Consider the following 23,467-nt stretch of genomic DNA (forward strand, 5'->3'; position numbering starts at 1 on the left):
TGAAGCGAGGGCCAACCAACGAGAGCGTATAGGTCGCAATGGTGGGTAGTGTATGGGGCTTTGGTGACAAAACGGATGGCACTGTGATAGACTGCATCCAATTTGTTGAGTAGAGTGTTGGAGGCTATTTTATAAATGACATCACGAAGTCGAGGATCGGTAGGATAGTCAGTTTTACGAGGGTATGTTTGGCAGCATGAGTGAAGGATGCTTTGTTGCGATATAGGAAGCCGATTCTAGATTTAATTTTGTATTAGAGATGCTTAATGTGAGTCTGGAAGGAGAGTTTACAGTCTAACCAGACACCCAGGTATTTGTAGTTGTCCACATATTCTAAATCATGCTGGACGGGCGAGCAGGTGCGGGCAGTGATCGGTTGAATTGCATGCATTTAGTTTTACTTGCGTTTAAGAGCAGTTGGAGGCCCACGGAAGGAGAGTTGTATGGCATTGAAGCTCGTCTGGAGGTTAGTTAACACAGTGTCCAAAGAGGGGCCAGAAGTATACAGAATGGTGTCGTCTGCATAGAGGTGGATCAGAGAATCACCAGCAGCAAGAGCAACATCATTTATGTATACAGAGAAGAGAGTCGGCCCGAGAATTGAACCCTGTGGCACACCCATAGAGACTGCCAGAGGTCCGGCAAACAGGCCCTCCGATTTGACACACTGAACTCTATCAGAGAAGTAGTTGGTAAACCAGGCGAGGCAATCATTTGAGAAACCAAGGCTGTCGAGTCTGCCAATAAGAATGTGGTGATTGACAGAGTCGAAAGCCTTGGCCAGGTCGATGAATACGGCTGCACAGTAATTTCTCTTATCGATGGCGGTTATGATGACGTTTAGGACCTTGAGCGTGGCTGAGGTGCACCCATGACCAGCTCTGAAACCAGATTGCATAGCGGAGAAGGTACGGTGGGATTCGAAATGGTTGGTAATCTGTTTGTTAACTTGGCTTTCGAAGACCTTAGAAAGACAGGATAGGATAGATATAGGTCTGTAGCAGTTTGGGTCTAGAGTGTCACCCCCTTTGAAGAAGGGGATGACCGCAACAGCTTTCCAATCTTTGGGAATCTCAGACAATACGAAAGAGAGTTTGAACAGGCTAGTAATAGGGGTTGCAACAATTTCGGCAGATCATTTTAGAAAGAGAGGGTCCAGATTGTCTAGCCCGGCTGATTTCTATGGGCCCAGATTTTGCAGCTCTTTCAGAACATCAGCTATCTGGATTTGGGTGAAGGAGAAATGGTGGGGGCTTTGGCGGGTTGCTGTGGAGGGTGCCGGGCAGTTGACCGGGGTAGGGGTAGCCAGGTGGAAAACATGGCCAGCCGTAGAGAAATGCTTATTGAAATTCTCAATTATAGTGGATTTATCAGTGGTAACAGTGTTTCCTAGCCTCAGAGCAGTGGGCAGCTGGGAGGAGGTGCTCTTATTCTCCATGGACTTTACAGTGTCCCAGAACTTTTTTGAGTTAGTACTACAGGATGCAAATTTCTGTTTGAAAAAGCTAGCCTTAGCGTTTCTAACTGCCTGTGTATATTTGTTCCTAACTTCCCTGAAAAGTTGCATATCACGGGGGCTATTCGATGCTAATGTAGAACACCACAGGATGTTTTTGTGTTGGTGAAGGGCAGACAGGTCTGGAATGAAACAAGGACTAAATCTATTCTTAGTTCTACATTTTTTGAGTTGGGCATGCTTATTTAAGATGGTGAGGAAGGCACTTTTAAAGAATAGCCAGGCATCATCTACTGACGGGATGAGGTCAATGTCATTCCAGGATACCCCGGCCAGGTCGTGGATATCATAAGGTGAATGCACCAATTTGTAAGTCGCTCTGGATAAGAGCGTCTGCTAAATTACATAAATGTAAAAATGTAAATGATTAGAAAGGCCTGCTCGCAGAAGTGTTTTAGGGAGCGTTTGACAGTGATGAGGGGTGGTCGTTTGGTCGCAGACCCATTACGGATGCAGGCAATGAGGCAGTGATCGCTGAGATCTTGATTGAAAACAGCAGAGGTGTATTTGGAGGGCGAGTTAGTTAGGATGACATCTATGAGGGTGCCCGTGTTTACGGATTTGGGGTTGTACCTGGTAGGTTCATTGATCATTTGTGTGAGATTGAGGGCATCAAGCTTAGATTGTAGGATGGCCGGGGTGTTAAGCATGTCCCAGTTTAGGTCACCTAGTAGCACGAGCTCAGAAGATAGATGGGGGCAATCAATTCACATATGGTATCGAGGGCACAGCTGGGGGCAGAGGGAGGTCTATAGCAAGCGGCAACAGTGAGAGACTTGTTTCTGGAAAGGAGAATTTTCAGAAGTAGAAGCTTGAATTGTTTGGGTACAGACTTGGATAGTAATACAGAACTCTGCAGGCTATCTTTGCAGTAGATTGCAACACCGCCCCCTTTGGCAGTTCTATCTTGGCGGATAATTTTATAGTTAGAGATGGAGATTTCAGGGTTTTTGGTGGTTTTCCTAAGCCAGGATTCAGACACGGCTAAGACATCCGGGTTGGCAGAGTGTGCTAAAGCAGTGAGTAAAACAAACTTAGGGAGTAGGCTTCTAATGTTAACATGCATGAAACCAAGGCTTTTACGGTTACAGAAGTCAACAAATGAGAACACCTGGGGAGTGGGAGTGGAGCTAGGCACTGCAGGACCTGGATTAACCCACACATCACCAGAGGAACAGAGGAGAAGTAGGATAAGGGTACGGCTAAAGGCTATACGAACTGGCCGTCTAGCACGTTCGGAACAGAGAGTAAAAGGAGCAAGTTTCTGGGCACGATAGCATAGATTCAAGGCATAATGTACAGACAAAGGTAAGGTAGGATATGAGTACATTGGAGGTAAACCTAGGCATTGAGTAATGATGAGAGAGATATAGTCTCTAGAGACGTTTAAACCAGGTGATGTCATCGCATATGTAGGAGGTGGAACAACATGTTTGGTTAAGGCATATTGAGCAGGGCTAGAGGCTCTACAGTGAAATAAGACAGTACTCACTAACCAGGACAGTAATGGACGAGGCATATTGATATTAGAGAGAGGCATGCGTAGCCAAGTGAACATATGGGTCCAGTGAGTGGTTGGGCTGACTGGGGACACGGCGATTCAGACAGTTAGCAGGCCGATGCTAACAAGCTAATAGTTAGTAGGGCGGGGCTAAACAAGCTAGCAGTTAGCAGACCGGGACTGGCAATCTAGCAGTTAGCAGACCGGGTTAGCAAGCAAGCAGTTGGCAGACCGGGTTAGCAAGCAAGCAGTTGGCAGACGTTAGCAAGCAAGCAGTTGGCAGACCGGGGCTAGCAGTTAGCAGAACGGGGCAAGCAAGCTAGCAGTTAACAGACCGGGGCTAGCAAGTTAGCCTTTGGGGGACGTCGCGATGGGGGTAAGTCTGTTTTTGCCTCTTCGTGCGGTGACGTCGATAGACCAGTCGTGGAATTAGTAGGGTTCCAAGTAGCTCTAGGTAGCTAGTAGGCCGTGGTTAGCAGAATGGGCCTTCAGTGGACGTCGCGCCTGTTGGAATCCTCGGGCAGATTATGTTGGTATTCCAGTCGTAGAGGATCGGCGGGGTTCCGTGCCCCGTACCGGCAGTAGAAGGGGTCCGGATATTGTAGCCCAGGAGTGGGCTTCGGTGGTAGCACAGGAGCCCTGGCCGGGCTAGCTTCAGGCTAATTGGTGCTTGCTCCGGGATGGAAAAACGCTAGCCAGGAGTAGTCACCCGGGATTGCGGTTAGCTAGTTGCGAAGATCCAAATGTTCAGAGTTTGCGGTAGGAATCCGGGGATATGGGGGGAAAAAATAAAAAATTCTAATAGGTCCGTTATGCTCTGGATTGAGTCATGTTGTTCGAACTGGCAAGAGCTTTCCGAGCTAAAGGTTAGCTGATGACTGCTAGCAATGGTTTGCTGACAGATAGCTGGTAGGTAGTTAGCTGGCTAGCTTCAGTTGAGGGATTCCAGATCCAAAGTAAATAGAAATACTTTAGAAAAAAACCCAGATCCACGCCACATTGGGTGAGGCGGGTTGCAGGAGAGTATTGAGGTTTAGGAAAATATTTTAAAAAGATACGCGAAGAAAAAGATGTAAAAAGATATATACAAGGGACACGACAGGACAAAGACGTCTGACTGCTACGCCATCTTGGATTCACAGATTCATAAATATATAGCTCCATTATCTTTTTTATGTACCTGATATCTGTTTTTCGTCGTTTAAGTTTACCCCCCCCCCCCCCAAAAAAATAGGTGGCAGCAATTTAGCAGTGGCGTCCCGCGCTGCTAAATCAATACACTCACGCTCTGACACCTGTGTGCGTGTAGCTGCAGGATAACCGGGAGGAGTTCAAGAAGACGTGGAACCCTCGCTTCACGCTGCGTAGCCATTTTGATGCCATCAGAGCGTTGATGTTCCACCCCAGCCAGGCCGTTCTACTCACAGCCTCCGAGGATGGAACCCTGAAGCTGTGGAACCTCAACAAGGCCATACACTCCAAGAAGTAAGAGCCTAAGGAATAGCGGGACCATAACACGCCAATATCAGGGCCTGTGTTCAGAAAGTGTATCATAAAGTTGTCATGCTGACCTAGGATCAGGTCCCTCCTGTCTGCGTAATCTTAGTAATTGTTATTTAAAGGGCAACAGATCCCAGATCAAGCACTCACTGCTACTCTGAGATGCTTTATGAATACAGGCCCAGGAGTGGGAAAGAAACTGAATGTGGTCTGGTAGTTTGCTATAACACCGTGCTGTGATTTGTAAATGGATTTTGGTCTTTGCCTCCACAGAAATGCAACGCTGGACGTTGAACCCATCTACACCTTCAGAGCCCACAGGTGATCTCAGACCACTCGCGTGCGCACCCACGCGGGACGCATGCACGCACGCAAACACATCTGTTGCAACTATCACGTGTTTTGGTGTGTTTCTGGGTATAATAGCTACTCTTTGTGTAATTGTGTGTGCGTACAGTGGTGCAGTTCTGTCTCTGGCAATGGGAGAGGACGGAGATTCGTGCTACAGCGGGGGTCTGGACGGAACCGTGCGCTGCTGGAAGATCCCTGACATCAACGTGGATCCCTACGACAACTACGGTCAGTCCCTGACCCCTGTCTGACCCCTCTATCACCTTTCACCTCCGGTCAACCAGTCAGAACTAGCCAGGTTTATCCCCGGCTAACGTATTCAGCTCTGAGTCAGTGGATTGCACATGATCATCTCCATGTAAACAGATTGACTGAAATTAGGGCTGTGACGGACATGGAATTTTTGGAGGGAGGTTATTGGTCAGCCAAATGACCGCGGTCACCGGTCGTTGCCTAGGCCAGGGGTTTTCAAACTTTTCTTGCCCAGGGAACCCCGCCCAGGCAAACCGGTGACCCAAGGACCCCCCGTATTAAAGGGATAGTTTGAGATTTTGGCAATGAATCCATGAATCTACATACTTCCCCAGAGTTGTATGAACGGGAACAGCTAGCATGCTAACTGTTCCTGTAGACATCGTCATTGAGCTAACGCTAGTTACCATTGGCTCGTGAAACTGTCTAAGAGACGTAAAAATGGTATCCACAATGGTATTCTGTTGTAGCTAGCGATATTCATAAAACAAATATTATTTTACACATAACAAAATCCCCCCTAAAAGAAAATCACGGACCCCCTAGAGGGGCCGCGGACCCCAATTTGAAAAGCCCTGGCCTAGGCAACTGAAGACTTGTTTGCTACAACACTTTGCTTGTTTCAGCAAGGAGCAACACCGTTTCATCCCGTTGTAGAATCCATTTATGTGTGTGTTTTCTTTGTTGTGTAGACCCGGGCATAGAGAGCAGTGTGTTGTTGGGTCATGAGGACTCAGTGTGGAGTCTGACGTACTCTGCCACCCACCATCGCCTGGCCTCCTGCTCTGCAGACGGGACCGTTCGCATCTGGGACCCACAGAACTCTGCCCCCTGTCTCTCCGTCTTCAACAAGGAGAAAGGTGAGCATGTGTGTGTGCGTGTGTGCACGCGCGTGTGTGTGTGTGTGTGTGTGTGTGCGATATCTCAACTCTCTCATCCCCCCTCCCTCAGAACACGGAACGCCCACCTCGGTGGCCTTTGTGAACTCTGACCCCGACCAGGCAGTGGTGTCATTCGACGGCGGCGAGACGCTGCTCTATGACCTCAATACAGAGCAGAGCATCATGGTCCTGGACACCGGGACTAAGGACGGTGAGTCCTAGGGCCTGTTCTAATACCGTCAGAATGTTTCCTGTGGCCTGGTTGGGCTAGCGGTAATGCCACAGCCTCTGGCACACGTGTACGGTGTTGGCTAGGGGTGTAATGGTTCACCGGTACCTATTGCGGTTTTAGGGTCACGGTTCGATTACATTTCGGTACAGCGGGAAAATGAAATGCAATACACAATGTTTAGCATTCACAATTTTTCTTGGCATTGTCTGCTGTGAGAGGATTTTTATGTTGGGCCTCTCAAGTTTACACTGATGCTGCGTTTGTAACCATGTGGGAGGTGGGAATTTACCAGTTCCTACCTCCCACAGAGGTTGTAGATACCAGTTGGATGCATTCATGTGATTTGAACTCGTTGAGAAACGGCGATTGGCTAATGGCCAACAAGCTGCGTAAACCATAAACTAAAAGTACAGCTATCAGCTTTTTATATCTTATTTTGTTGTTGCAATTAACTGCCGAAAATGCTGTTATAGAGGCCATTTCCTTAGTAGATGATGTCAGAGGTGGAGAAGTGGGTGCTCAGAATGATAGACGAGTTTCCCACTAGTAATTACTTACCAGTTCGAGGGCCACTCAAGTGGATTTTTCCCAGTCGTATGTGGTAAATTCCCACTTCCCACATGGTCACGAATGCACCATGACATTGCCTCCTTCACTGCCAGATACGCATTTGTGACTCTCATAAAGGGGCGTGTCTGTAGCACATCTCCCACTCCGGGGTAATGTGATGGACTGTCACTTAAGCAAGCGCAACACAGGATGCATTGGCCAATTCATTGAAAACTTTGGCTTTGGCATGCTTATATAGAGCGGGGTACTAGTTGTTTGCTGAAATGGATGCAAGAGGGAAGTTCGTAGCGTGGCTCGAGCACTTTCACGAGGTGCTGAAACACCCTATTCTCAACCACGGAGAATGGATGCATATCCACGGCTATGAACCAAAGACTATAAAGAATATAAACATAGCGTACCTATCGCTCTTGTATTTTCTTTGGCCCGGTCAGAATCAGCTGCTCTGTTTCCGTCTTGCTCTAGTATACTGGGGTGATGTCGGCGTAAATGTGTCAACATATTTGAGGTGTTGGCAGCTGCATAGGCAGTTCTCATTGCACGTGGTGACATACTGTTAACGTTTCATCCACAACTCTCTGTCCATCGCCGTTGGAATCTACTGGGAAACCAACATTTTCCCAAACTGGAGATTTAAACAACGATGGGAGTATCCTCACAAAATGACAGTTTTAAAATGTGCCAATTAAGATTAGAATTTTGATTACAATGCGCAAAAAATAGCCTCTAGTTTTAACGGAATGACCTAAATTGTTTTACTCAAGATGCATAGGCCTACAATGCAGCATCGGCATAGCCTATAAGACGAGTGTTTTTATTTAGTAAATATGTATTTTTGTATGTATTCATCTTTAGGTACCTGAACGGTTCGGTACGAATATGTGTACCCTTATACCCCTAGTCGGCATAAGTTCAAATCAGGCATACTGCCCCATCTTTCCCCACTCTTATCCTCTCTCTGTTCAATAAAATCTGAAAATACCTTCAAATATATATATTGAAAAAATACATCTTTCTGTGCCTTCCTTCCTTGAGAGGAGCCAGGAGGATCTCCCTCTACTGATCTGTATGTGTCTGTGAGCTGATCTGTGTGTGTGTGTCGCCCCCTGCAGGCAGTGAACTGATTAACTGTGTGGTCAGCCACCCCTCGGAGCCCATCTCCATCACCGCACACGAAAACCGCACTATCCGTTATCTCGACAACAAGACAGGTCAGCCCCTGTCCGCTGCTAAACCCTACCTTTATGTAACTACGCCAGAATTAGGCCTCGTGCTTGATCTGTTTAATCTGGGTCGAACTAGCCCATTGCTCCAAAACTTGCTTTTACCATTTGATTTAATTCAATTCAATGTAATGCCCACTTGCGTGTGTTACCAGGTAAAGTGATCCACTCCATGGTGGCACACCTGGATGCTGTCACCTGTCTGACCACGGACCCCAAAGGCACTTACCTCATCTCTGGCAGTGAGTACCAGTAATCCAGTGTTTCTTAAAGGGCTGCAATGTTTAGATTTTTTCCCCTAGCACTACACACCCGATTCCGCTAATCAAAGGTTTGATGATGAGTTGATTAGTCGTGGAATCATGTGTGTAGTGTAGTGTAGTGTAGTGCTAGGGCAAAAATAAAAACGTGCACCCCTTTGAGTCCCCAGGACCAGGATTAGGAAACCCTGCTTCTAACCTCACCGTGTGATTCCGCTGTACTCTAACTGTGCTCTCCGCTTCCCCCTGCAGGCCATGACTGTTCGGTGCGTCTGTGGATGCTGGACAACAGGACGTGTGTGCAGGAGATCACGGCCCACAGGAAGAAGCACGACGAGGCCATTCACGACGTGGCCTTCCACCCCTCGCAGCCCTTCATCGCCTCGGCTGGCGCCGACGCGCTCGCCAAGATCTTCGTCTGAGAGGAGGCACAGACAGGGACTCACCATCATCCTCACTGGTACAGAGAGAGAGAGAGAGAGAGAGAGAGAGAGAGTGTGCTTTATCTTACAATCTGTTAGTTGAGTTTCTTTACAGTTTCCACTTATATAAACTTGTCCCTTCTTTTCATTACAGCCCGACTAACACAACTTGGCCAGAGGAGAGTGATGACTACAATGGACAAACCTCATACACAATTCCACATTCACAGTTACACACGTACACATCCAGTGACACACACACACAAAACTGTTGTCCTGCACCCCACTGGCTGGGTCATCGCCACAGGACACTATTACCCACAGTTCTCTAGACGATCCCATGATGCCTCGGTAACTTGTTGCAATACTAACCATACTGCTTTTCTAACGACTAAAATCGGAACTGCTCGGTTTATTAGGTCAGTTTACTACACTACGATACTCTCATTCATTTCTACTTTTACAGTCCACTCATGGTTATTATAAGACAGTGTGTGTTGACTTGGATCACTACGCATGCTGATGCAGCACCTGCTATGGCTAGTGACGCACACGGGTTTCCTTTCAGTTTGAAACCTTTTTTTGTTGAAGAGATAAGAAGCTTAGCTCACCAGTTGCTAACCCACGTAAGTACCTAACTAGAGTAGAGTCCAGTACCCACCCAGTGATGGCAGTAGCAATTGTCTGCCGCACCACAGTGTGGGGGGAACAATGCATTTCATTCCAAAGACTTCTGAGGGTTTTTGTGTGTTTTGGGGACACCTCCTAACCGGTGTTGGACAAACGGCTTTAATATCAGCCTCATCGCCGGGATACTAAGTCTGAGTGTTTGTGTGTCCGGTATTGTACGGTCATCCATTTCAGCAGAAAGGTGTGTTTGTGTTTGTGTGTGTTGCACTTGTTTAATCTTGGTGCTAAGACCTCATCAGTCCGAGTCTGAATCAGGGACCTGTTTGTTTCATTCAAGGTGTGTGTGTGTGTGTGTGTGTGTGTGTGTGTGTGTGGGGGGGTCCTGTTTGTCTCTCACTGGGATATTTATCATCAACAGTAGCATGATATAGCTTGTATCATCACTCTCCAGCCGTGCCAACTTTTTGTGTTGAGATACTGTATGGGCAATTTGTATCTCATAGGAAACTAACACGCTATAACACACTATGCTAAGCAGACACTTTTCTACTGGTTTCTTTTTATATATAGTGTGTGTGTGTGTGTGTGTGTGAAGTTTTGTCATTTCATCAGGACAGCTGGTTTGTGAAAGACTATGTGGAGATGACGGGAGTAATTTAATGTTGATGGCGCAGTGGAGCCCTCTGACTGAAACGGTGGATATTACCAGAAAGGGGCGTCCTGTATTCTCTCTATGTTCCTTAAGTCGGCATCAAGTCACAATGGTCCTTGGAAACAATCTTATTATCCAATGAAATGACTGTTGTTGATTAGGTTTCTGGGGGGGTTGCACTGAATTGCCCAGAGTGCTCATAGTGGGCAACTGGTGCCTCTCTCCCGTGACAACGGATCCAGCAGGAGAAATTTGCCCCCAGGATATGGGAACAAAAGCCACATAAAGAGCCCTCCTTCCTCTCCCTTTCCCCTTTGGAGAGGAAGCAAGAACAAACACTACCTGAACCCCCAAGCCCCTTTACATTGGCCTCCGACAAAGACTGAATTTAGACAGGGCTGGTGACTGTTCACCAAGCGATCACTTTGTGCTTGGATTATTGTGGAGCTGTTTTTCCTGGAAGGGGTAACAAGGTTGGACAAAGAGCGGAGCCTTGGGCGTCCACTGAAGACTGACATGTAGGTCAGAGATCAGGGGTGATGTCGTTGGGGAGCCGGCCTCCTGGATCCTTCAAGTTTATTTTTTAACTTTCCGGGGTGGAACATAGGCGGGGGGGAGCCCCGAGGGCAGATCTCTGGCTGTGGAAACATGGTTCCGCCAGGGCAGAGCAGGGCATGGGAGTAAAGATTGAATGGTCCAGTAGCACCATGTCAATCAGTAACTGGCCCCCGAGCTGCCCCCAAACCTACTAATCAACCCCTAGTACATACGCCAGAGGGAGGGGGTACAACTCTTCCCAAACCACTGATACCAGATTGGGTATTTTTTCATCCCCTTCATGGTTAAAGTCAGCATTGGGGTTAGGGTAATCTAATCCTAGATCTGTCAACTTTAACCAAGAGCGCCTACATGCAACAGGGTCACTACAGGGGTCAGAGAATCAAAGATTGCTGGTAAAAATGACTGAGAGGTCAACGTTTCTCTCCACTGCAAGACCTTATGGGAAACCACTCTCTCTGGTCAGACAGGTTTCTGTGGGCTTGGTTTAGTTCATGTCAGCTTCATGTGTTTGCTAAAACATGATGGTTTTAGATGTATTGAATTTGATGAGGCAGAGAGGATGCCTAAGTGCTACTTACTGTAGCACACTGTGTGCTGTAATGCTTTGTTGCTGAGAGGATAACTATAGTACACAGTTGTCAATCATCCAGCTGACGGTATCACCCACCTCTTGGAAGTCCGGTGGCCATTTTTTGTGTAACAGTGCATCCACTCCCAACAATGTTATAGCTTCCATATGAAGTGCAGTCTAGTGACACACGAACTAACAGTTGGCTATAGGCTGCACTACATCAGCTGCACTAGACCCCAAGACTAGACCAAGAGGTTACCTGGAGCCCGTATGTGTCTTAATGTGGCTGTGGAAACCATGGCCCAGTTTCCCAAAAGCGTCTTAAAGAGCGACTGCCCCTAAAAAAAAAGCAACTTATCGTTTTGAAAATAGCCTATGTAGCATCGGTGTGAGTCAGAAGCATTTATTCTACTGTCAAAATTGACTACAAAGTGTAAATAGGATAATTTTGGTTATAAAGTCAGTCTCGTCCAAAACGGAGATTTGTGAGATAGGAAAAAATGGTATTTCACGGAATGAAAGGTATATTAACAGTTTTCCATAGGTTGGGTTTATTTGAATCCGTCCCACAGCTGGCTGCACCCAAGTAATCATCAATTCTGAGTGCAGCTGCACATGACCCAATGTAATGTTCATGATCAATTTGGTTTGACTTTTGATATCCCTATGGGGCAAGCTAGGGACCATCAGTAAATTACACAATGTACATGGGACAATATTTTAAATGCTCAAACCAACTATACAGTGCAGAAAACCAACTATAAATCATATAGCAATATTGAAAGCAATTAATGAGACACCTAAAAGATGTGCAACATGAAAATATTTTCCCATTTACATTGTGTAATTTATTGACGTCCCAAACTATCCCCAGAGATAAGCTATCCAAAGTTAAACTAATTTTGCCACGGTCGCATACCAGCTGAAGCTGGCTAATCGATTTGGCTAACTCTTCCCTCCTGTGAACACGCACAAGAGACACTCACGTCAAACCTCGCCCCGAAACCAACTCGCGGTTTGAATTCAGTCCTGGCCGCTAGCATTTACTAATGGACCGAATCTAAAACGAGGACAAATCAGGAAGTACAGATGCATATGTTCATCGTTAGAATCTTCATAGGAGCATCGTTAAATCGCCAAGCTGTTTCCCAAAACCATTACTAAAGTTGCATTTGAAAACGCTTGTTATTTTCCCGACTGCCTCAGAACAGCGAAGTGTGTCGTTAGATGCTTTTTTTTACCCATCCTGGTCACTTTATACACAGAACAGAAAATCTCAGCTAAACAGAATTGGAGATGTTTATCTGTCTCTCTGTGAACGCAGATAACTTCAGAACGAAGTTGCCAGTGGCTTTTGAGTTCTCTGCGATTGAAATAGGTTTATAAAGGCTACATACATAGGCCTGTTTATTTAAATCATATTGAAATACATTTCATGTTCAATCAATTGAGTTCTATGTAGCTGGCTAGTCTACATATATTTCATGTGTAATGTGCGCAATGATATGCCAAATCTGTGATTTGTGCATTATTATTGGTTAAGCATTAGAATAAAACCACCTCAATATTTGCAGCCATTTGGTGACCATCTCTCTAGGAGCTGATCCGTTGTCAGTATTGTGAAATAATCATGTTAAGGTAAGATATGAATAGAGAAAGCAGCCTTTCTTTTTATCCTATAGGTATCGACACACGCTCTAACGACGCACTTGGCGAACGTTCTTTCTGCGTGGCGTTTTGAGAAACGCATGTCCCATCTTCGGCCGTTGTAGGAACGATGCACTGTTTAAAATACTTGTACGCCAGCGTCTCACTGGTGTTTCTCCTCCCTTCAGGTCAATATTAAGACTGCATGAGTGTGTTGGACGGACTCTGCACTCCGTGTCTGTGTGTCAGTCAGAGTCCACATGTACGTCTGCAGCATTGAGCTATAGACTGGTCCTGAGACGCTCAAATATGTCCCGTCTTCTGAGAACAGACAAATCAATGTGAAAAATCCCAAAAAGCGAGAGGAAAATAGATATGACTGTAAATGATAGAAGACTAGAGCAACCTGATTTACATGTCCATTCTCATTTTTTATTTGTTGCTTTTTTCCCCTTTTGATTATAATTATTATCTAAGAATACTGTAGTATCATCAGTGAAATCTTTCTTCTTTGCTAGGCTTAGAACTTGCTTGTGATTGATAATGACAACGTATACCTTGTAAAAAAAACGAAACGGTTAACAAATCAGAAAAAAACGAAAAAAAAAAAAATCAAAAAGTGATCAGCCCGAGGCCAAGGTAAAGGACTCTTGTTTCTTTGTGTTTTTATTTTTTTAATAGCAACTTATCACTGTGTGATATTTTGTACATCATATTAAACTGTATTCAAACAATTTCCTCTAACTACAAGGGATACGAGACCTGCTTTTTATTGAGTTTGTTTTATTATATATATTTTTGGAACTGCATTCTAGCTTGTATCAAATTACAGATTTTCCTTCTCTTTACTTTGCGGGTCTCGTGTTATGTCATTAAAGAAGAAAAACACAAAAAATTCTAATAAAATAACGATTTTGTACAGTGAATTGAGAGCAGTGTTGTCATTCATTGTATCATGACAACTGTAATTTATTACTGTTTTACTACATATTAATTATCAACTTAATGATACATGTTTTTTTTTTATTTATGTTATTTTTTATTTTTATTTATCTAAATATATATATATATTTTTTAACCTCTTTTTCAATTACGATCTAGTCTCATCGCTGCAACTCCCCAACGGGCTTGGGAGATGTGAAGGTCGAGTCATGCGTCCTTCGAAACACGACCCGCCAAACCGCGCTCCCTAAAACCCGCTCGCCAGCTGCACCAATGTGTCAGAGGAAACACTGCTCAACTGACGACCGCAGTCAGCCTGCAGGCGCCCCCTTTAAAAGCCCGTTATATTAAATGTAGCGCTCTTTTAATGTACTGTAGACCACATGGAAAATAAAACAAATGTATGACTAAAGACAAGTTAAAATGCCAAAATTCAGCATTTTGACATGTCCTTCTGTGCACCCTCTGAGACTTCTAGGAAGATTTAAAGCCACTTAACCCCAACATTTCTCCAAGTTTTTCCCTTTATTGTAAAGCCCTAGTTATTTTTGTTGCTTTGGCAAAGTCATTTCTAAAGATGATTATTTATTAGTGATTCATTTTACGCTTAAAAAAAACCTTTCCCTTATTTTAAGTTACATTACGTGAACTGAACTCTCATTTTAATATGGGGAAACTATTCCTTTTTAAATCTTTTTTTTCTTCAAAATAGAACATTGAACATATTTTAGTTAAATCATAGCATGAAATCATGACCTGGTTCTACTCTTTTTGGCCATTTTGTGGTGGAAAACTGAGCGTGTTGAGCATAATACGTCAACCCTGTTGCGCATCGCTCCACACGCTAGAAATGTTTTAACGTTCTCCCTGTCACAAGGAGATGTATCGCTGATGTAAGATGGCATCGTCAACCCTGTTACTTTGCATGTATTTTTATTTACTTATTTAAAACCTCTTGAGATGGGGAAAACATGTTTTTTATTCAGTTTATCCTGTCCTCTTGTTGACAGATTGTAAACTGCTGAAATCAAACAGGGTTTTTTTTCGCACCAAGTTCCACTGCCCAAAAGGGACTAATTTCGTGGAACGACCCAATAAGCTCTTCTCTCCCTCACCTGACTTCTGTCCAGACCAGGAATGCCTGAAGTACCCGTCTTCTAACCCAGTCATCACCAATTCTGCAACTAGACAGGTTTTACAGGTCTCTAGGAAAAGAGACAACAGGACCCACAACAAGCAAGTGACCCACGGGATTGTTAACGAACAAGCCACATTAAAATGACAATCTTGACAGCCACCTGCTACCCATGCTCTGGACAAGACAAACCGGAAATATCGAGCTCACAGCACCCCTTCCGGCAAGGCCGGTTTTATTAGTTATGTGATGAAGATCAAAACAGACCTTGGATCTGTCCAGTGTTATGATTATGTCAGAGACTCTGAGGGATACATTTCCCTCTAGTGGTCCTTAAAGGAGGTACAACTCAGAACAACCATCGATAGGAATGTGCTTCTTACTGTCGGTTTATCGTGGCCACTTCTCTTATTTAAATTAGCATCATCTATGGCTAATTACCTATATCTAAATAATCGTTTTTTCATAATAAGCAATTATACGTTGAACAGATATTAAACAAAGAGTACCTACCACAAGTTATAAACTGAGTGAACTACCAAAAGTAATTTTTACACCTCTTTTCTACTTCACTGAGCAGAATGGTAGTTGCACTCTAGGTGTGGTCCTACATTCGAATCAGATAGAGACCTGCATGTCATTGGCACTGCCAAGAGGGTGAGGAGAGAGAACAAAAAGCAAAGCCACAGAGAAAAGAGTGATAGTGTTTGAGAGGGAGAGAGAGATAAATATTTGTGTGCAGTTCCCCTCAGGCTAGAGGAAGAAGAGCACAGCTGTTAGAGAAGTAAACAAGACAAATTACTGCAACATAAAACATAGAGGGAGAGAAAAGAGCGTGCTAGCATGGGAGAAGACCAGGGAGTGGGAGGGACTGACATGGGCTTATCCAGAGCTCTCCTCCACCCATTGGCCGAGAGTTGTGTCAGTCATATCACTTCCTCCTTGGCTGTGGCAAGTTCAGGAAGGAGGGAGCGGGAGGGAGGGGGAGAGGGAGGTACTCTCACATAGCTCTCTCGGTCTTGCTTTTCTACAGAGAAAGAGTTAACTCGGCTGAAACTGAAACAGGACAAGACTTGTTAAAGAAAAGCCCCACCAGGCTGTGTCTCTCCTTCATTCTCTCAGTTTCCTGCTCAAGGAAGCCATTTTGTACAGGCTGGAGTCTAGGACAACAAACTTTTTTTTCTTCTTCTTTCTCCTTCCTCAGTGTTTCCTGTGAAAATTGAGACTTTCTCATCAGCAGAACAACTTCTTCACCAGAGAAGGAGGAGCGGTGGAAGAGGAAGGTTAGGAGTTGAGAAGTTTTTCTCAGTCTGTCTCTCACGCTTGCCTTGCCGGGATAATGAAAGAAGAAGTGTGAGTGCAGATTACAAAAATCAAGAGGGAGAGATAGAAAGAAAGAAAGAAGCAGTGCTTCCTGGATAGGGATCTCCCCTCGACTCCTCTGGGAGAAGGGGTGGTCACAGGACAGAGACTCTCTGTAGCAGTGTGTATTTGTTTGTGGATCACCGTGTCTACACCCTCACGCTCCTGCTCTTTGAGGGAGGTAGAGCGTGCATGTAGCGAGGGATGGCCAACGCCAGCCCCTGTATGTCGTCGGGACCCCTGTCCCAGGTCTTCTTCCACACAGGGGGCCCCTCTCCCCCAGGCTCTGTGGTGATGCAGCAGGGGACCCCCATGGCCGTGCCTCCCACCCCTACTCACGGTGGCCTCCCCACTGTGGACCTGGGGACTGGGCCGGGCCCTGGGGGGGTTGCCAATTCCTACGTGCCCCCCACCCCAGCTGGGGTCTCCTTCATCATCCAGATTGGGCTGACCAGAGAGTCAGTTCTGCTGCCCCAGACCGCTGACCTTGCCTACGTCAAACAAATTGCCTGCTCCATCGTCGACATCAAGGTGAGAGCACAAGCAGTGTGTGTGTGTGTGTGTGTGTGTGAGTGTGTGTGTGTGTGTGTGTGTGTGCGTGCGTATGTGCAGCCTGGCCTCAGAGCCATACGAAACATGCTTGACGTATTTCTGAGCATCTCCAAGATGTATGGTGTAGTTACTTTAGACAGAAACAAAAGTAGGGAGGTTGATCAGGGAGGATGGGTGGGCGTAATCTGCGACCGTATAGCAATCCAAATGTCGCTTGTTTGAGTCGCGATGTGTCACATATTTAAGTACAGAATAATACGAATTGCTCTGAGACCATGTCGGTGTGTGTGAGATTTACCTACAGAATAATGTATTTGCCCTTAGTTGGTGTGTGTGTGAATGTGTGTGTGTGTGTGTGTGTTTCGTGTTTATCTGTTTAATAATCGCTGATGAGCCCTAAGTGCTATAATAGTAATGGTGAAGCTATGTTTATCCAGCTGTCTCTGACATCTCATAGCTAATGGAGTTGAATTTTGGTAGTGAATGGCCCTCTCTCTCTCGCTCACTCACTCACTCACTCACTTACTCACTCACTCACTCACACACTCACACACTCACTCACTCACTCACACACTCACTCACACACTCACTCACACACTCACTCACACACTCACACACACACACACACACACACACACTGAGTACATCCAAGTGCCATGAAGTGACGTATAGATGTATATGATTTTGTCTCGGAAGTAAGTTCATGTTCATGTAATGAACAGTTTATGACATACAGGTAAACACAGTTACATCCCTGTAACAGACAATGAGCTAATCATGTTACAAAACCAGGACGCCTACAAGGCCCCTCTAATTACTACGAGCACCCCTGCTTGAGTCTTCCATGTCTGAAGGATACCTTCCATAATCTACATTCGCAATCCAATTTATGAAACACATTTAAAACCGCTGATAATGTTTCATTTGATTTGGTTTGGTGGTGCTCAGAGTGGCACCGATCTATGTGCATCAAATAGAATCCGCCATAGTGTTTTACCATACAGCCAGGTTTTACCTGGGCCATGCATATACAGTACAGGGAAGAAGGCGGCCATTTTGCAGCAGCCAGCAGGAGACCATAATCCTCAAGTCAGTGTCTGGCATGAGAGGCGTTGGTTTTTCTCAGCCAATTACAATGGTTAGATTACCAGATTTCCAAAGCCAGTCGCTGGAGGTTGGCCAACAGCAGCTTGAAAAATTTGCAACTGGTAACTTTTCCAGGAAATGCTGCTTTCCCTAATCTGTTATTGTTGTGCGGAACAAAATAATCTCCACGCCTGCCCTTCACATTGTGACAGTTTCAGAAGTCCCTGTCAACTGTAGATGTTATGCTAGGACTCTCCTTTTCTCCCTTCAGAATACTCTACTGTACTCTTCAAGTTTCATATTTTAATGTCACTTGCACGAGTACAGTGAAATGCCTTTCTTGCGCGCTCTGAACCCAATAATGCAGTCTTCAATATCAATGTAGTGCTAAAAATAAATAGAACAAAAACACACGGAAAATTAAGAAATAAGAACACTAGAAGGTAAGAAGCTATATACAGGGTCAGTTCCAATAACATATTTACAATGTGCAGGGATACCGGAGGGATGGAGGTAGATATGTATAGGGGTAAGGTGACTAGACATCAGGATGTATGATAAACAGAGTAGCAGCAGCGTGAAGGAAGATTGTATGTGAGTGTGTGTGCTTGTGTGTAGAGTCAGTATAAATGTGTGTGCATGTTATGTGTGTGTTGGAGTGTCAGTGTGCGTGAGTGTGTAGAGTCCTGTGTGTAGCAGTCGTATTGCTTGTGGATAGAAGCTGTTCAGGCGTCTGTTGGTGTCAGATTTGACGCACCGGTGCCGCTTGCCGCGCGGAAGCAGAGAGAACAGTCGATGGGTTGGGTGGCTGGAGTCTTTAACGATTTTCCGGGACTTTGTTTCACACCGCTTGATATAGAGGTCCTGGAAGGCAGGGAGCTCGGCCCCAGTGATGTACTGGTCTGTCCACGCCACCCTCTGTAGCGCCATACGATCGAGAGCGGTGCTATTGCCATACCAAGCAGGGATGCAGCCAGTCAAGATGCTCTCTATGGTACAGCTGTAGAAGTTTTTAAGGATTTGAGGGCCCATGCCAAACCTTTTCAACCTCCTGAGGGGGAAGAGGCGCTGCTGTGCCTTCTTCACGACTGTGCGTGCGTGTGGACCATTTTAAATCTTTAGTGATTTGGACCCGAGGAACTTGAAGCTCTCAACCCGCTCCACTGCAGCCCCGTCGAGGTGGATGGGGGCGTGCTCACCTCCCCCCCCCCCTTTCCGTAGTCCACGATCAGCTCCTTGGTCTTACTGACATTGAGGGAGAGGTTGTTGTCCTGGCACCACACTGCCAGGTCTCTGACCTCCTCCCTATAGGCTGTATCATTGTTGCCGGTGATCAGGCCTACCAACGTCGTGCCGTCAGCAAACTTGATGATGGTGTCAGAGTCGTTCGTGGCCACACAGTCGTGGGTGAACAGGGAGCACAGGAGGGGACTAAGCGCACACCCCTGTGGGGCCCCTGTATTGAGGGTCAGTGTGGAGTAGGTGATGGTCGGCCCGTCAGGAAGTCCAGGATCCAGTTTCAGAGGGAGGTGTTCAGTCCCAGGATCTTACGCTTGGTGACGAGCTTGGAGGGGACAACGGTGTTGAACGCTGAGCTGTGGTCAATAAACAGCATTCTCACATAGGTATTCCTCTGATCCAGGTGAGTGAGGGCAGTGTGGAGTGCAATCGAGATTGCGTCATCTACGGATCTGTTGGGGCGGTATGCAAATTGGAGTGGGTCACTTGCATGGCACTCGAAACGCCAGGGTTTTAGGTTCGATTCCTATGGAGGACCAGTACGAACAAATATGAAAATGTATGCACTCACTACTGTAAGTCACGGTGGATAAGAGCGTTTGCTAAATGACTAAAATGTCAATGTAAAAATGTCTAGTGTGTCTAGGATGATGGAGTTGATGTGTGCCGTAACCAGCCTTTCAGAGCACGTCATGACTTCAGATTGAAGTGTTACAGGGCGGTAATCATTGTGGCATGAAGCCTTAGAGTTCTTGGGGACAGGAATGATGGTAGTCATCTTAAAACATGTTGGGATTACAGACTGGGACAAGGAGAGGTTGAAAATGACCGTGAATATGCCTGGAATACCGCCCGTCCACGCGGCCTTGTGAGTGTTGACCTGGTTAAAGACCTTACTCAAGACCTGATTCCAGTTAATTATGGCTGGAGTGCTGGGAGATAGATTGCTCGTGTGGGAAACTCCTTGCACGCCCACTTCTTTGACACGATAACAGTCGTCGGGTTACGTTGATAACTTGGGACCGTAAGGACTTTCTGCGCTAACGGTGAAACCACCGATGTTGTTGGTCTATTAGGAGCAGATACCACTACCAGGCACCAGGCAGACCAACAACAGAGGACCGGTAGGGAACAAAATAGGAACGGCCCACTCGTGCTATGTCATGTCATACCTGGATCCTGGCCTATTGAGATGTGCCTGGTGATACAGTTGGTTCAAAGGAGACTGGAGTGCCACTTTAATGAACACCAGCACCAGAAAACCAGTCAGTCCCCCCTGCCCTTACACATGGATGGCATGGCAGGGGCTTTGTATTTAGGGGGATTTCAGGTTTGGCAGTGTGTGCTCGTGCGGGCATGGCATGCATGTGTGAGGCCTGCTGTGTGTGTGTGTGTGTGTGTCAGGAGTAGGAGTGTTTTGCCAAGGTTCCATCATTCCCTTCATCTCTCCTCTCCCGTCCGTCCATCTCAATCAGAAATGTTGAGTCACCAGCCACGGCCAGGCCAGGCTGCTCTCTCTCTGTTTATTTAACAGCCAGCCAGCCTCGCTGTGTTCCACTGACACGTTTTTCCATTAACTTCAGAGCCTGCAATATGTAGGAGGATACGCTCTTTCCCTGCCCCCAGCCCCTGCTCCTAGTGGCATAAGATCAAATAAGACCTTAACACTAGTGCTGTGTATGTCTGTTCAGCCCTGAAACAGAGGAACACTTGGTGGTTTATTCCGTGATTTGTGGACAGGCATCATTCCATTCCCTCCTCCTACTCTCATCTTCCCTCCTTCCTTCATTCTCCTCTTCACAATGCTGTTAGTCTCTCGTCTCCTCCCGTCCTCCCTTCCTCTCCCCCATCCTCACCTCTCTCCCCTATCTGCTCCTCTCTTCCCCTGTCCTTCCCTCTCTTCTTCTCACATCTGTTCTTCCCTCCTCCTCCTCTCCCTTCCTCCCCACTCCTCGTCTCCCCATCACTCTCCCTGCTAACGGTAGCCCATTGTCTGACAGATAAAGAGGAGGAAATGAGGCCTGCTTCCTCTTGGAGTCCACTCCGTCCGGGGGCGATCCACGTCCTCCTCCCCCTCTTCCTCCTCATCCTTCCACCTCCATCCCCTCCCGTCGTCCTCCACGTATTCCCCCAGGGCGCCTCCCCCCTCTGGGGTTGGTGGGAGACGAGGTAGGGTAGGGGGAATTTGGTGCTAACCGTTGGGTAGATCTCTCTCATTGTTTCCGGACAATTGAGCTCTATAGAGCCCCCACTCCCTGTGTGTTGCTGAGGTTCATACGATAACTCTGACTCATAGAGACCACCCCCCCCCTCCCCCCGCATCCCATTGGTCAGATGCTGGACTTCCTGTAAAGCCACAGGATCAAATGTTAAGTCCCCATAAGACCATGGCTGAAAGGTTAGGCAAACCTACGGGACAATCTACAGTAGATATGTGTGTCGGAGATGTTGTACTGCATGCTAGAGACGTTTTAATGTCCCAAACAAGCACCAGTTGAAAAGTGGGAATTTGTGTCTCGTCATAGAGCCATTTCAGTACCAAGTGGCTGTGAGCTTCATATCGCTTGTTGTGTCTCTTTCATCGGCCAATCAAGTCTCCCTCTGCCAAGAGGTGTGTCTATTCAAGCGGATCCTTACCTTTCAGACCAATAACCGGTTTACTAATTGGACTTGTGCGTGCGTGTGTGCGTTCGTGCGTGCCTGCGTGAGACTGGGGAGGGCCGACCTGTCGAGGCTTGACTGTGTCATTGGACGTGTCACTAAGAAAACACGAGCAAACCCACCCTTCATTGAGAAAATACTCTCACATGCTGTGTCAGGACCTTGTTTGCTTGCTATTTAGGTTTCAAAATGCAGCATGGCGATGCCCCCGTGCGCAAAGCGAGGTGTATATTTAGTGCAGGTGTCTGTGATTCTCAGTCTAGCATACAACACGTGGCCACCCTCACTACTCCCTTATCGGCACTCTGGAGTGGCATCTGTAGCGAACGAGTCTCACCGAGTGAGGGGGAGGAATGGAGAGACCAAGAGAGAAGAAGAAAGAGTAAAAAAAGAAAAGAAATACACTTAAGGGGGAAAGCGAGAGAAAAGGCAGAGAGCAATTGAAATGTGGAACTGTACACAGGAAGAGGTGTAGCGATTTGGACAGGTGGGCCATATCCCCTCAAACACACACACACGCGCACACGCACGCGCACGCGCACGCACACACACACACACACACACACACACACACACACACACACACACACACACACACACACACACACACACACACTCAGCTGCAACTGAAAGTCCTTGGCTATTGTTTCCACCTCCGTTCTGGAATGGGCAGTACCTTTATCAGCCTCCCTGGAGGAGCTGGGCCTGGGAATGTGATCATACACACACACACACAATCTCCTGTTTACCTCTGTCTCTCTTTTACACACACACACACGCGCCCACATGTACGCACGCATGTAAGCACACATAGACACCCAGTGGTGGTCCCCAATTGTCATACTTGAGTGAAAGTAAAGATACCTTTAATATAAAATGACTCAAGTTAAAGTGAAAGTCCCCAGTACAACTTGAGTAAAAGTCTAAAAGTATTTGGTTTTAAATGTACCAAAAGTATCAAAAGTAAAAGTATAAATAGTTTCAAATTCCTTATATTAAGCAAACCAGACTGCACAACTTTCATGTTTTTTATTATTATGGATAGCCAGGGTCACACTCCACTCTCTGTCACCTATACACTCTCTCCAGCCTCTAGGTCATCAGGCTGCTGATTATCCTCCCTCTCCGGCCTCTAGGTCATCAGGCTGCTGATTATCCTCCCTCTCCGGGCCTCTAGGTCATCAGGCTGCTGATTATACTCCCTCTCTGGCCTCTAGGTCATCAGGCTGCTGATTATCCTCCCTCTCCGGGCCTCTAGGTCATCAGGCTGCTGATTATACTCCCTCTCTGGCCTCTAGGTCATCAGGCTGCTGATTATCCTCCCTCTCCTTCCTCTAGGTCATCAGGCTGCTGATTATCCTCCCTCTCTGGCCTCTAGGTCATCAGGCTGCTGATTATCCTCCCTCTCCGGCCTCTAGGTCATCAGGCTGCTGATTATCCTCCCTCTCCGGGCCTCTAGGTCATCAGGCTGCTGATTATCCTCCCTCTCCGGGCCTCTAGGTCATCAGGCTGCTGATTATACTCCCTCTCTGGCCTCTAGGTCATCAGGCTGCTGATTATCCTCCCTCTCCAGCCTCTAGGTCATCAGGCTGCTGATTATCCTCCCTCTCCGGTCTCTAGGTCATCAGGCTGCTGATTATCCTCACTCTCCGGCCTCTAGGTCATCAGGCTGCTGATTATCCTCCCTCTCCGGCCTCTAGGTCATCAGGCTGCTGATTATC

The 23,467-nt window shown here is 46.5% G+C and overlaps 2 protein-coding genes across 2 annotated transcripts in view; both read left to right on the top strand.

Annotated features, from left to right (window-relative positions):
• LOC115163001 (striatin-4) overlaps nt 1-13,695 on the top strand; it is a 29,360-nt gene extending 15,665 nt beyond the window's left edge. The window contains exons 10-18 of the mRNA XM_029714559.1: nt 4,327-4,502; nt 4,791-4,838; nt 4,975-5,096; nt 5,813-5,980; nt 6,072-6,212; nt 7,916-8,014; nt 8,182-8,268; nt 8,539-8,746; nt 8,863-13,695. Coding sequence (XP_029570419.1) covers nt 4,327-4,502; nt 4,791-4,838; nt 4,975-5,096; nt 5,813-5,980; nt 6,072-6,212; nt 7,916-8,014; nt 8,182-8,268; nt 8,539-8,708 — 1,011 coding nt within the window. The 3' untranslated portion in view covers nt 8,709-8,746; nt 8,863-13,695. The remainder of the gene's footprint in view (nt 1-4,326; nt 4,503-4,790; nt 4,839-4,974; nt 5,097-5,812; nt 5,981-6,071; nt 6,213-7,915; nt 8,015-8,181; nt 8,269-8,538; nt 8,747-8,862) is intronic.
• A 2,156-nt stretch (nt 13,696-15,851) lies between these two features.
• The window catches only part of LOC115163003 (serine/threonine-protein kinase D2), a 57,964-nt gene continuing 50,348 nt past the window's right edge, over nt 15,852-23,467 (top strand). Inside the window, exon 1 of the mRNA XM_029714564.1 lies at nt 15,852-16,739. Within this exon, the coding sequence (XP_029570424.1) occupies nt 16,413-16,739 (327 nt within the window). The 5' untranslated portion in view covers nt 15,852-16,412. The remainder of the gene's footprint in view (nt 16,740-23,467) is intronic.

Source organism: Salmo trutta, chromosome 26 (genome assembly GCF_901001165.1).
Source record: "Salmo trutta chromosome 26, fSalTru1.1, whole genome shotgun sequence".
NCBI lineage: Eukaryota > Metazoa > Chordata > Actinopteri > Salmoniformes > Salmonidae > Salmo > Salmo trutta.